Raw genomic sequence first — 14761 nt, forward strand, 5'->3', positions numbered from 1 at the left:
CAGAGAGAGAAAAAGAGAGATAGACAGACAGAGAGAGAGAGAGAGAAAGTGAGAGAAAAAGAGAGATAGACAGACAGAGAGAGAGAGAGAGAGAAAAAGAGCTCCCATTCAGCACAGGACGGAGAGACAGAGAGAAAGTGAGAAAGAGTGAAGGTGGAGAGAGACCCTCATAACTAAAGAACAGTAATTATAACAGAGTGAAAAAATGTGTCAAGGGGAATGATTGTTGCGTTTCGCGGTACTGACAAGTGGAGTGGAATAGATTGGATCCATCTCGTCACACTGCTCCGTACGCCCACGTCTGATCCCTCAGAGGAGTGCCGCAAGGGGAGGGGGAGGGGGATGGAGTGGGGGCTGGTGCTGGGGGTGGAGGAGGATGGAGTAGGTTGTGGAGGGGTATGCCGTTTCCAGTCCTTTTCAGATTCACGGGAGCATTCTGAAGTGTGACGAGTCGACAGCAGTGTGCCGCTCACATAGCAGCAGAGTGTGTGATGTATGTCATGTGCTCAGCTCTGGAGCAGGGGGAAAAGGGGAGGAGGAGGAGGAGGGGAGGAAGAGGGGAGCGATGCAGGGAGGAGGAGGAGGAGGAGGAGGAGGCGCTGGGGTCCTCGGTCAAGTGGAGCGATGGAGGAGGTTTCAAATGACAGGGGTGTGTGGCTGGGTGTGCGTGTGTGTGTGTGTGTGTGTGTGTGTGTGTGTGGGTGTGTGGCTGGGTGTGCGTGTGTGCGCATGTGTATGTGTCTATGTCTGTGTAGTAGTGTGTGTGTGTGTGTGTGTGTGTGTGACAGGGCATGTGCTGGTGGTTGGAAGGTGTAACAGACCTGCTCCACGGGTGTTGTACTCAGCAGTGGCCCCCTGCCTGGTGTGTCAGTTCGGGAAGCCAGCAAAGCAGCGAACCCAAAACCCAGAGGGACATCAAAGGGAGACGCACTCAGTGACATCAGAGACAAATAAAAGCAACCTGTGGGATTGGGGTTTGTCGACAGCATTTTGGTGTATGTGTGGGTGTATTTTTGAGTTTGTCTGTGTGTGTTTCTGTGTGTCTGTGTGTGTGTGTGTGTGTGTGTGTGTGTGTGTGTTTATATCTTGGTGTGTGCTTTAGCACTTGTGAAGAACCAGGCCTTTCCTTTGGCCCTGTGGGCTGGTGAAGATGAAAGGCTTCTTGCCTGGCGCCCAAAGTGCCCTCCTATAGGAGAGAGGGAAAGGCCTCCACTCCAGCCTCTTCTCCCTCCAGGTGCTTGTGTTGGTGTGAGCGGAGCAGAAAACAAAGAAGGAAGTGACAAAACAAAGAGGAGCAGTATACAACCTTTCTCTCTCTCTCTCTCTCTCTCTCTCTCTCTCTCTCTCTCTCTCTCTCTATCACCATCCTTGTGTGTCTTCCTTCCTCTCTCTCTCTCTCTCTCTTTCTGGCTCTCTGTTTCTCCCTCTCTCTCCCTCTCTCTCTCGCCCTCTCTCCCTCTCTCTGGAGAGGTGAGCTGTGAGGTGGGGGGGGGGGTTTGCAGGTGCTGCACAGTGTAGAGTGGCTGCAGCGCTGCAGTGGGGGCTTGCTGTAATCCTGTGTGGAGATTGCTGTGAAGTACCTGTGTGTTGCGTCAGGCGCTGAGGCATGGCACCTACGGGAGTGATGGCCCCGAGCTGTTTTCACCAGGGGTTGTGTGTGTGTGTGTGTGTGTGTGTGTGTGTGGGGCCAGACCAGACCAAGGCTCCACGCTGCAGGTCCCGTCCCCTGTGAGAGTGAAGGCCATAGCACCCAGCCTCCGGGCTCTCAGCTCTCGGCTCCACTGCGCTTTATAGTCCCGCACTTCAAAGCCATTAAGGTGTGCGTTGGGTTGGGTTGGGTTGTTGGAGCGGCGGCAGTAGTCCTCTGGGACTCCCGGTGCCTGGAAGGAAGACACAAGTCGTGCTCCTCGTCGCAGGGCCAAGGGAGCTTTGTTAGAGCTGAATGGTAATGATGAATGAGCAGGTACTAAATCAGTGTCATTATTTTGACATGCGCTAGGGCGCTTTCAGTTGACGTCTGTGACAGCTGGGTGTGACGGACAGCACTTATGGGGCTCACTGAGGCAATGTTGTGGTAATGTTGTGGTAATGTTGAGACAACAGTTACACTGAAGAATTTGATGATGCAAAGAGGTAAGTTATAGGTTACTGGCCGTTTGACAACATCTATTGAGTTGAGTTTGACAATTTACTGTTTTACAGGATTATGTTGAATACTGAGAAAAATTAGGGAGCAACTCCATATCTTGAAATCACAGAAGCGATAAAAGTCCATGGCATAAAACCCTCCTGATACCAGGCTGTTGAACCGTAGGCGTTGGCCTTGTCTGATTTCTTTTGTGTGCATACATTAGAGAGTCTGTCATCGCCTAACTGTCTTCTTGATGTATTTTTAGTCTCTGAATCAGCATGATCTGCCTGCTTCTCCAACTCTGCCCTCTCCCTGCATCTTTCTCGCAATCTTTCCATCATCCCTTCTTTTCTCTATCCCTCTCTCACTCCCTCTGTAAATCTCCCTCTTTCCCTCTCTCTGTCCATTCCATCCCTCTCTCTTCCTCCCTCTCTTCTCTCTCCCTCTCTCCATCTCCCTTACCCTTTCTCTTTCCCTCTCCATCTCACTTTCTCCCTTTCTCTCTGTCCCTCTCTCCCTTTCTCTCTCTCCCTTTCTCTCCCTCCCTCTCTCTCCTCACACTCCCAGCAGCACAGGCCTCTAACGGACCATATGGGTCAGCACGCGTCCCTCGGTCAGGCCACTGCGTTTGGCACCGCCGGAGCATGAATGCCTATGGACGCCGCTCGCTCTGCCAGAACTGGCCACTAAAACAAATGACTTGCTTTGTGTGTAATAATTGTCAGCTACGCCCTTGACTGGCCGGCGGCCTCCCATGGACAGCAGCGCCCGGCGGACACAGCGTCAGTGTTATCTCGGTGGCACAGTTTATCACGGTTGCCTCCGTGTGATCCTGTAATCAGTTCGGAAACAGCTTCTCTCTCTCAGAGGGATGGACCGCTGGAAAGTGTATTGTCAGCTAGATAGAGAAAAACCTCTGGGAGTACGTCCAGTAGGAGCCGTCTCTGTCCCTCTCGCTGTCCCTTCATCTCCTTCTCTTCCTGTTTTGGACTTGTGGCTTCTTTGATTGTACCTGAGTAATATTATAAATCTCTTTGATGAAGTGAATTATACATAGAGATTACATAAAGTGTTATGTGCCACCTCATGAATTCCTAATCTATCGCATTCGTACCTAAATTATTCATGCTTATTGCTGGGCTGAAAGTAACCCCGCCCACCCCGATTAGCCTGACTGAAGAGCAGCGAAGCAACAGACCGAGTTTACCGAGTCCGCTGCCAACGGGCGTGCAGACCCCTCCCACCCCTCCCCCTGCTTTATCTGACCACCGTAAATGCCTGCTGTCGCCCTCTGGTCACTCTGTGGGGATTTCGCTTCCCCACCAAGCCCTCAGGCTCCCCCTCACAGGCAGATGAGCAGGGGCTTTTTCCTCCATTCCATCTCTAGCATTTAGCACCAACAAGGCAACTCTGTGGGGCATCATAACAGCAGAAAGCATTCCTCTCTCCTCTCCCCCACTCTCTCCTCCTCTCCCCTCCTCTCTCCTCTCCCCCACTCTCTCCTCCTCTCCTCTCCTCTCTCCTCTCCCCCACTCTCTCCTCCTCTCCCCTCCTCTCTCCTCTCCCCCACTCTCTCCTCCTCTCCTCTCTCCTCCTCTCTCATCCTCTCTCCTCCTTTCCCTCATTCTCTCCTCCTCTCTTTTCCTCTCTCCTCCTTCAATGCCGAGGCTATTCCCCTGAGCACAGCAACAGCAGCAGCAGCAGCAGCAGCCTTGGGTTTCCAGACACTGATGCCCCCCTCCCTCCACCTCAGTAATATTTCAGAGGGTAAACACTCCTCTCTGTGACTGGGAGAGTGCTGGGGAAGTGGTGGAGCCCTGCATGTTTCGGCTTTAGCAGAACAACGCCGCCATCCCCGACCCAGCCATGATCTAATGGCTCTGATAATGCCGCACAGGGAGGAGCACGCTAGCATGAAAAAGCACACACACGCACACACACACACACACACACACACACACACGCTGCCAAGATCAGAGCTCTCATGTCAAGTGAAGAGTGCCCTCCACTGGCGGAGCGACCTACGTTTCTCAGAGAAGCCTTCACTGCCGTCATCAAGCACAATACACAGAGGCCACGGCTCCTAGGGAGCCTCAGACAGCCCGAATGAGCACAGTCAGTTCTGGTGACAGCAGCCTGGCAGCTTTACTGCCTTTGTATTACTGTGATGGAAGTATGATATCAACAAGTACACACACACACACAAACATTGCTACACAGACACAGACACACCAAATTGTTACACACAGACACAAACCACACACACAGGCACACGTTCATGCTCACCTATGTGCATGCACACGCACGCATGCGCACACACACACACACACACACACACGCACACACACTCACATCCCCACATCCAACTACACAACTGTAAGCAAGATTCTCATTTATGGAGAAATGAAACGGCTTTCAAATGACACAGTAAGACCCAAGGTCAGCATGCTTTTGAATGCTATTTCATGCATGTCACTAGCAGTTGGAAGCACTACCCAGGGCTGGGGGAAGGGGAGGTGGAATGAGGAGTGTAAGAAAAGCTCAATCGAATAGATCTAAACGATACTGAAGTCTCTTTGTGTGCTAAATTTCTTGTGTATGTATTGTAGTGTGTGTGTGTGTGTGTGTGTGTGTGTGTGTGTGTGCGCACGCATGTGTGGCAAGGTACAGGAGTCAGCACTTTCTTTTGCCCAGTAGACCTCATACAGAACTGATGTGTGGAGACGTTCGTTCATTCTTTCCTCCTCAGCCATTTTCAACCAGCCTCATTCTCCATGTGCTGTGAGATGGAGAGGTGGATGGAGCTGGGCTGGGCTGGGCTGGGCTGGGTGGAGGGGGTTAGAAGCAGCGGGGGAAGAGCCATCGATTTTGGAGGGATGAGATTTAGGTGTGATGGCCGAGTGAGGACGAAGGTGAGTCATTATCACCGATACTGCAGATGTCTGCATCCTCCTCACAGAAGGACAGAGAGAGGGAGGGAGGGAGAGAGAGCAACAGAAAGAGAGGTGGCTAGCACTATGAGCTGTGTGCAGAGGCAATGCTCTCTGTACTCCCATAAGCTTGACAGATGCATTAACTTGCTCTGCAATCATAGTCTCTGCCCTCTGCACAGCGCTGCCCTTAAGTTCTCCTCACAGCAAGTACACAAACATGGTCAAGGCCTTTCTGGTGGTCCTAATGCACTACACGCCTTTCTGGTGGTCCTAATGCACTACACGCCTTTCTGGTGGTCCTAATGCACAACACGCCTTTCTGCCCCAGAAGGAGTTCTCAGAGCCCTAAAAGGTCATGCTGGGAAAATCTTCCTGTGCAGTACCTCTGCTTTCATAGCAGTTGTTGTCTCCCCACAAAAATACTAAATGTTGCACTGATGGGGAAACCCCTCTGTGCATTTAAAATGTTGTTCCAGGGTCCTTTGAGATGTCTGAGATGTGTACACTCTTGGCAACCCTTAGACTAAAACACAGATTAAAAGAACGTGTTCAAACATGGTCTATGTTTACTGAATTTGGTTTTTGGATGTGACACATTGTTTATATGATTACTAAGGGTGCTATCTAGAAACTGAGAGCTGCTGATGTCCACATGTCTGCATATCTCTCTGTGTGGAGTCATACGTGGTATTTTAAACTCCTTTAATGACTTCTGTCTGGAGTGCAGCTATCAGTGCAACTAAAATATCACTGACTAGGTATGTGTGGAGTTCTCTGCTCTCACTTTCACTCTTCTTTGTGTGTGTGTGTGTGTGCGTCTGTGTGTGTTTTACTGAGGTAACGTAATGCTATCCATGTTTTCCCACAGCACTGAACCTGCTCGGCCTCAACTGGCAGCTGAAACGCACTGACGGGCACCTGGTGAGCACCCGCCTCAGCACGGCCATCGCGGGCATCGGCGACGTGGCAACAGTGCCCTCCGGAGGAAGAGGTAAGAGCCCCCTGACAGGTTCGGGCAAAACTGACCAAACGCACGCACACACGCACGACCGACCGAACGAACAACATGGCGGCCATGAGCCCAGGCACGACGCAGAGGACAGAATTCATTACAAAGGAGCCTTTTCAAGTCCGCTGAAAGATAAACTTTAAATTGAATCCGCCGACGCACAAAGGCGCGCTGGTGTGATAACGGTGAAACGCCATATTGCCCCCCGCGATCGCGGGGACATGTCTGGCCACGAATGAAGAATGTCTTAATTTCTCTGAGCGGCATAACGAAACCGTCCTCCACGCTGCATCTGTCTGATCCACAGCAAGGAGGCGGCGAGTGGGCGGCAGGCGCTGTGAAATCGCTTTGGAGTCGAGAGAGCTGTGAACTCTCTTTTTCTCCCTCTCTCTCTCCTCTCTCTTTCTTTCTTTCTTTCTTTCGTTTTCCTACCCGCCTCTGAAGTTTTTTTACCTACTCTCTCTTCGTTACCCACACCGGCTTGCTTGTTTGGCTTTGATAGTGGGAGGGTGGAGAATCTTGGCAAACTTGCCAGTTGGCGTCTCTCTGTGATGAAGATGCGGCTTGTGATAGCAAGAAGTATACACTGGGCTCTATCACAGGCTCTTGTTTATTATGCCGTATGCATAGCAGCCTAACACTAGGAAACACCAAGATGGAAGACTTTCACATTTCAAGAGAACTGCTTCCACTCGAGATCTAACCGATAAACACTGTCGATGTGTGGCTCTTGTAGCTCCACCAAGCCTGTACTCTACTTTGAGGAGCTTTTTTTCCCGCCTCGCCTCCCCACAGGGACACCATCTCCTCTATTTGCAGGGCCTCAGTAATATTAATGAGTGGTGCCAAACTGACCTCCCATATGAGCTGCAGGCAGGCGGGTGGGGTGGGGGTGTTGCTGGGAAAGGCGCGGAGCAAGGGTGGGGGGGGGTTGGTGAGTTTTTAAGCTGTCATTTATCATCGACTCCCCCCTGTCAGAGGCTGCTTCTCCTGGAGTAGATCGGAGCTGACTGGTGCAGAAATGGCATCTCCTCCACCGCTGCTGCTGCTGCCGCCGCCGCCGCGTCGCTCTGAGGCCTCACGCTGCTATTTTAAATGCAGCCCGAGGATGTGCAGCCAAGGAGGCGAGAGTGTGCCGGCGCTTATCCATCCCATCAGACACGGCCAGCCACACGCAGATTGACGCACAGCACCCGCCACACTCTGCTCTGTGTCTCCCTGCACTGCGGGATGTGTGTGTGTGTGTGTGTGTGTGTGTGTTTCTCATTTGTGTATGTCTGGTTTGTGTGTGTGTGTGAGTTATCATTATATGCCAATGTGGTATAGTGTATGTGTGTGTATTTGTGTTTGTATATTTGTGCATTTCTGTGTGTGCATGCCTATGAGAGTGTGTGTACACAGGTGTGCTCAGGTATAGCGGGTATACATTTTTGCTTGTTTGCTGACTTCCCTCATCATCCTATAGAGATGTAGCGCTACATCTCTAGAGCAGCAGTCTGAATCTGTGTGTGGGAGCCAGTGCGCAGTGAGGAGGGGGCAGAGCTGAGACCCCCCCCCCCCAGTCCCCTGAGACTGCAGTGGCAAACAGGTGTGGGATTTCATGTTGCCCCCCACACCCCCCAACCCTTCACTCCTCACCCGTCTCCAGGGGTATCAGGCATTAATGTTGCATGTGCCCACCTCGACATGCACGAGTGGGGTGGGGGTTGGGGGTGGGCATGAGTGGGAGAGTTGGTTGAGTTGACAGCTTCTGTTTGTGCAAGGGACGATGCTCCTTCGCAACTCTCTAAACACACACACAAAAACACACATACACACACACACACACACACTCTCTTTCACGAGTCACAACTGACGAGCTGTGCACTGCATGTGACTGTGATGGTGATTGGAGTTTGGCTGACACATTTATTCTCCGCCGAAAGTGTTTTCTTTAAGCCTCTCGTTGTTTGGTGGCAGTTCCTTTCTCTGCCCACCACGCCCCTTGTTTAAGAAAATGGACAACGTGACAGGGTTTAGAAAATATGGGTAGTTGTGGTTTGGGTTAGTATAGATTGGATTTCTATTTATCGTCGTGTCGATAGGTAATGTCTTTTGGAGCAATTACCTATACAAAGGGTTTCTAAAAATAATGGTTTTATTATTTTAATGATACTTTGATAATGATGCTGATTTTTGTAATGGCTACTTAAGTGTCTCTCTCTTGCTCTGTCAAATAAATTTAAATTCATATTCAAGTGTGTGTTGGTGTATTTGCACCCCAGTGTTGTCAAGGCACTATAATTTGTACTGTCACAGTGATGAACAACAGAAAAAAAGAAAAGAAAAGTAGAATAAGCAGCGAAGACTAAGAATAAGAAGCGTGTCCGCTCTCTCTCTCTCCCTCCCTCCCTCTCTCTCTGCCTCTCCCGGTCAGGGCCATGGATGTTCCGGAACAGCAGCATAAACATGGGCGAGCTGGAGGTGGGCCGGCGGGTCAGTCAGGACGTGCCCCCGGGCGTCTTCTGGAGGTCCCTGCTGCACCTGCGCCAGCCGCTCTTCCTCAAGTTCAACATCTCCCTTGGCAAGGACGCGCTGTTTGGCGTCTACATCCGCAAGGGGCTGCCGCCCTCCCATGCCCAGGTGCCCACCCCACTTCCTGTTTCCTGTTCCATCCAACACATTTAAACCTGTGTTCCAAAACAGAATTAGCATAGTAAACAGATCCTTAAATACCACTTCTCTGTCTTTTTCTCTAAACACTACTTCTTTCTCTTTCTGCGTCTCTGTCTCCCTCCTCTCCCTCTATCTTTCTCTCCTTTTCTCTATTTCTCTTCCTGGCTCTCTCTTTTTCTCCCTATCTCCTTTGGCTCTTGCCTCTCTCTCTTTTTCTCTCCTGCTCCCTCTCTCTGTCCCCTCTCTCTCTTTCTCTCACTTTGTCCCTCTCTCTCTCCGTTGGCTCGTGTTTCTCTCTCTCCCTCTCTCTCCCTCTCTGTCCCTCTCTCTCTCTCTCTCCATCCCTCTCTCTCTCTCTCCCCTTTGGCTCTTGTCTCTCTCTCTTCTTTGGCCTTTCTCTCTCTCTCCGTCCCTCTCTTCTCTCGTTTGGCTCTTGTCTCTATCTCTCTCCATCCCTCTCTCTCTCATTTGGCTCTTGTCTCTCTCTCTCCCTCTCCGTCCCTCTCTCTCTCTCTCTCCATCCCTCTCTCTCTCTCTCTCCATCCCTCTCTCTCTCATTTGGCTCTTGTCTCTCTCTCCCTCTCCGTCCCTCTCTCTCTCTCCCTCTCTCTCTCGTCTTTGGCTCTGGTGTCTTGGCAGTATGACTACATGGAGCGTCTGGACGGTAAGGAGAAGTGGAGTGTGGTGGAGTCCCCGCGCGAGCGGCGCAGCATCCAGACGGTCATCCTCAACGAGGCGGTGTTCGTGCGCTACCTGGACCCGGGCACCTGGCACCTGGCCTTCTACAACGACGGGCGCGAGAAGGAGGCCGTGTCCTTCAACACCGTGGCGCTGGGTGAGCCGCCGGGCACTGCCCTGCAGGGGGGGCAAGGGAGGGGGGCGGAGGGTGCCTGCCCCGTCCTTCTGTTGGGGGAGGAAGTCCGTTCAAGTGGAACAAAAAAATAAACAAGGGAGGAAAAAAAACACAAAACACAAATAAAGGCTGTACAAAAGGTGCCTCGACAAGCGCACCTACTGTATGCGCTATTAGAGGTTAATGGCATGGCCTATGCGTTATTAGAGGTTAATGGCATGGCCTCATCTGCCATGCTTCAGTACATGACAACAACAAGGTCAAACAGCCTGAATAGCACTACGAGCCTGGCTTGTATAAACATCGTCAGTCAACTGGAGTTTGAGCGGGAAGTTAATGGCTCCAAACGTGATTTAGCTCCACGTGAGCGAGATGGTTTGGGGGTGGCGAGTGATGTGGTTGCGCTGCATATTTGCTTAAGTAAATGCTCCTGTGTGCAGTGCAGATGTCAGGCACATGTAAAATGCATGAGGTATGAAGAGGAGGCTGCGAGGTGGAAAACGTGTGGTTGAAGCAGGTAACCCTTGGAGACGCTTCTTCAGTCCCTCGGCCTCTACTCCTCCTTCATCTTCCTCCTCTTCTTCACACAGCACTTGTCACACAGCACAGCGACTCCTCACAAAGCAAAACAGAACAGCAAACATAGCAAAACAAATTGGGCTATACTTCCCCCCATGGCTCTCCATTCAACTATTTATAAAAAGAGAGCTCTACAGCGCAAAAGGCCCATTGCACACCCACAAACGCACACACACAACCACACACACAACCACACACACACACACACACGCACGCACAAGCGCACACAACTCTACCGCACTCAGAAGATCTCTTGTAGTTGGTTGAAATAACTTCCATCTCAAGCTCAATTGAGACTGTAAAGCCAGCTAACACTGAGTCTATAGACAAGGCGTGGATGAGGTCTGTGAGATACACCCCTGGAGTGGGGTATTCATTGCCACGTTAAAGTGTGTTGCGAGCTAAACGCTTCACAGCCGCTTTCATTGAAAACATACAGTCAATATTCCCCCTATGATCCTGAAATGATATATTGAATGGCTTTGTGGGTGTTAAGTAGTGGTGGTAATGGTGTGTGTGTGTGTGTGTGTGTGTGTGTGTGTGTGTTTTCCTCTCTCAGATTCTGTACAAGAGTGCCCACAGAAGTGCCATGGAAATGGTGAATGCATATCTGGTGTCTGTCACTGTTTCCCTGGGTTCCATGGCACAGACTGCTCTAAAGGTAAAAAAGTGTGTGTGTGTGTGTGTGTGTGTGTGTGTGTGTGTGTGTGTGTGTGGTGTGTGGGGCACACATTGAATGTCTCCCCCAGCTCGACTCAATCCCATGCTGACATTACTGTAATACTGTAGCTTATGCTCTTCATGGCTCCCCCTGAAATCTTCTGCTATCTTCCGATACCTGACACACATCCACAAACCTTATGATCACTCTTCTGATCCAGCTGTTCCAGATACTGTACCTACCTGCTTCCTCTCACTGTTATTGCTCCTTAATGCTTCAGTGTCTCTGTTCTCTCTGTTTCTCCTCTTGCTCTTTGCTCTCTCTCTCTCTCTCTCTCTCTCTCTCTCTCTCTGCAGCCGCGTGCCCGGTGCTGTGCAGTGGCAATGGTCAGTACAACAAGGGCACGTGCATCTGCTACAGCGGCTGGAAGGGCCCCGAGTGCGACGTGCCCGTGGGCCAGTGCATCGACCCCGACTGTAGCGGCCACGGGACGTGTGCAGACGGCTCCTGCAGCTGCGAGGCAGGCTACCGCGGCGAAAGCTGTGAGGAAGGTGAGCCTCGTGTTGCCTCATGTTTTAAAGATGCCGTCCTTGCGTCTGTGGCCATAACATTGGGTTGGAAAATGTGGAGCAAATAGCATCTATTAAACAACAGTAGCATGCTGGATCAGGATGTGCTGCATATCCATCAACATGAAAAATCAAAAGCAATATTTTTTTTTTAACTAAATGCCAATGAAAATGAATCTGACTGAGAGGCTCAGTGGTATGAATGAATCACATGAAGTGTAGCTGTAGCCCCAGGCTAACATATCACAGGCCCCCTTATTTCATTGGAGTTTGTGTGTGTGTGTGTGTGTGTGTGTGTGTGTGTGTGTGTGTGTGTGTGTGTGTGTGTGTGTGTGTGTGTGTGTGTGTATGTGCGTGTGTGTGTGTGTGTGTGTCTGTGTGTGTGTCTGTGTGTGTGTGTGTGTGTGTGTGTGTGTGGAGCTGTGCTCTGATAAAAAGTGCCTCTGTTTCAGTGGACTGCCTGGATCCCAAGTGCTCTGGGCACGGTACCTGCCTGGGTGGGCAGTGCCACTGTAAGGCCGGCTGGGCAGGCGCTCTGTGTGACGTGCCTAGGGCACAGTGCCCCGATCAGTGCCATGGCCACGGGGCGTACATCCCTGACACAGGCATCTGTAGCTGTGACCCCAACTGGATGGGGCCGGACTGTTCCACAGGTCAGTGAGGAGGTGTTCTACAGTCTCTCTCTCTCTCTCTCTCTGCTCCTCTCTCTCTCTCTCTCTCTCTCTCTCTCTCTCTCTCTGCTCCTCTCTCTCTTTTACTCTCTGACCCTCTCTTCTCTTGCTCTCCTTTTTGTGTCTAGTCTCTCTCGCTGTCTATCTCTTTCTCTCACTTCAGGATCTCTTTTTTTTATGTCTCTCTCTCTTTCTCGCTCCTGTTTTTCTTTGGAGTTTCTTGTTAATGTTTCTCTCTGTTTAATGATGTCACATTAGTCTTTATGACTAGGGTCCACTCCACTTGTTCTTTCTCATCTTCACCCTGTCTCTCTCTCTCTCTCTCTCTCCCTCCCCCCCCCCCCCTCTCTCTCTCTCTCTCCCCCTCTCTGGCCCCGGGGCAGAGGTGTGCTCGGCGGACTGCGGGACGCATGGCGTGTGCGTGGGCGGCGTGTGCCACTGCGAGGAGGGCTGGACGGGCGTGGGCTGTGACCAGCGCATCTGCAGCCCCCAGTGCGTGCGCCACGGCACCTGTCGCGACGGCAAGTGCCAGTGTCAGCAGGGCTGGAACGGCGAGCACTGCTCCATCGGTAAGACCCCTCTTCCTCCTCCTCCTCCTCCTCCTCCTACGCCACCACTGCCGGGGACGTTCGCTCGCTGGCCTGTTCCGTGTTCGTATTATCAGTGCGGCTCCAATCATGCGTGACAGCCTCATCAAGCTGTAATTACTGCGATGCTCCACTGACTAATTACAATCGTGCCTGTGTGAGCACCTGAGCATGACCCCGTGCGCTGAAAGGGTCACCTTTTGGAGAGTTCGCTTCAGCTGCGTTCATCATCGACAAGTTCACCGAAGGCAAACAGGACCGAGCCGCTGCCGCTCCACGTGTACATGTACATGTACTTGAGATTAAATATGAGATTATGAGATTGAAAATAAGATGCTTTAAAACAGCATACCTAGCCATGCATGTATAGTATATACACAATGTAGAAATGTGTTTTATTTTGTATTTCTTTTCATTCTATGTAAGGTAAAGCTTAAGTCTAGACATTTCTTGCTCTTTCTCAGTCTTTCTGACTGCTTTGGCATTGGTAATAAAAGTGACCTACTTGTCATGGCAGTAAAGCTCACTGGAATTAAATTGAAATGAATTCCTCTGAAATATTCAGTCAGAAAAATTTATATTTTTGGTATGTACCCCACACACCTGGTAAAAAAGGACAGGGAAGTATCCTTGCTCTATATGAACACCAGTTGTGATTTATTCCAAGCTGTGCTTGTATCCCTTGCCTAAAGGAAAGACCTTGATCTATTTACATGATATTTCTGCTGAACAAAGGCGCAGCATGGTATCAGGAGAAAAGAACGTTCTTGCCCGTTGAACAAGAAGAAATATGTGTGGAAAGCATTTGTTTTCTTCTGTCAGTGCACATGACCAACGCATACTGACTTCTGTGAAAAGATTTATAGATCTGATTCTTAGAATCTGCACCATCCTAATGACCCACCCACTATTCCTCCTCCACCCAGCTCTATTCATGCGATTTTCTCACCAGGTTTTCTCCATCCCCTTACCTGTGCGTACGTCAGCACACAGTGTTTGTGTGCTTGTAAGCTTGTGTGTTTGTGCGCAGTTGTTTCTGGTCTCAGCAGCAGTGTCTTTAAGAGTGCACTTTCTCTTGGTTCTCTTCCTGCCCACTGTATCTGAATAGCTATTTGTGAATGCTCTGCACGTATGGAAGATTCTGGACTCTGTTGCCCCAGAGAAACATGCTCTTTCAGAGAGGTGCTTAGAAACACTCGCTCTTGCTTTTGGCAGTTAGCAGTAACAGGCCTGTGTCATTGTTTTCGTACTCACAGTTGATGGATAGAGAGGTGCATGTGTAATGGCCATGGCTCTTACGCCATTTACTTGTGTTCTCACGCTGGTTTTGGCAAATCGACGTAGGTGTATAAGAACATTTACTGTTTTTTCTCTCTCTCTCTCTCTTCCTCGGTGGTTGTCACAGCAGACAAGGGCAGAGGAGACTTTGCCTGTGTCTATTTCTGAAGTTCCAGTCTGTTCTTTTCATAGGAATATTAATGGCTTTGGCCTTTCAGTTCTCGTTGCCCAGCAGTTGGTGGGCATACTAATGAACAGGTCGTAGTAGTCACACCACACACACAGCACTGCAAGGGGAATACTAATGCCTCACCCTGGATCCTCACGTTAGCCACGCTCTCATGCCTGGAAACAGCACACTTAGGCTCCACGTAGCCTGCTCAAGTTAGCTACGCTTTCATGCCTGGATACAGCACACTTACGCTCCACGTCGCCTGATCATGCAAAAATCAAGAGACAGCAAAGGCATGAAAGATTATAATTGCAAAAATGATTATAATTGCTTCCAAAAGTGATATTTTTTGCATACGATGACTCCTGGTAAAAATACTACTGAATATTATATGATATTAAATAGGATATATGTGTCATTATAAGGAAAGCTCTACTAATAACTGACCATATATGGCCCTGTCACTGTCCATAATAAAAGAAACGGAGGTTGCGAAGAGGAGAGGAGTTAACAGAAGGTGTGTTATTGTAAAAGTAGCGTTCCTACTGCGGTTATGGAATGGATAGAGGCAGTCAGTCAGTCTATCAGCCGCTGGTGGGGAATGGTTTATCCCAGTGCCCGCACGGTGCATCGCGTACTGCTCTGCAGTCAGTGATTGAATAT

At 50.3% G+C, this 14761-nt stretch overlaps 1 protein-coding gene across 5 annotated transcripts in view; it reads left to right on the forward strand.

Annotated features, from left to right (window-relative positions):
- si:ch211-12m10.1 (teneurin-2) overlaps positions 1 to 14761 on the forward strand; it is a 183967-nt gene that overhangs the window by 149466 nt on the left and 19740 nt on the right. For 4 of the 5 annotated variants that reach the window (XM_042093974.1, XM_042093975.1, XM_042093976.1 and 1 more), the window contains 7 exons: positions 5933 to 6055; positions 8490 to 8695; positions 9368 to 9563; positions 10720 to 10821; positions 11178 to 11372; positions 11843 to 12043; positions 12445 to 12630. In XM_042093974.1, coding sequence (XP_041949908.1) covers positions 5933 to 6055; positions 8490 to 8695; positions 9368 to 9563; positions 10720 to 10821; positions 11178 to 11372; positions 11843 to 12043; positions 12445 to 12630 — 1209 coding nt within the window. Of the gene's footprint in view, positions 1 to 5932; positions 6056 to 7095; positions 7662 to 8489; positions 8696 to 9367; positions 9564 to 10719; positions 10822 to 11177; positions 11373 to 11842; positions 12044 to 12444; positions 12631 to 14761 lie in introns of those variants that run through there. The other variant, XM_042093978.1, reaches the window with a different exon arrangement.

This window comes from Alosa sapidissima, chromosome 5 (assembly GCF_018492685.1).
Source record: "Alosa sapidissima isolate fAloSap1 chromosome 5, fAloSap1.pri, whole genome shotgun sequence".
Classification (NCBI taxonomy): Eukaryota; Metazoa; Chordata; class Actinopteri; order Clupeiformes; family Clupeidae; genus Alosa; species Alosa sapidissima.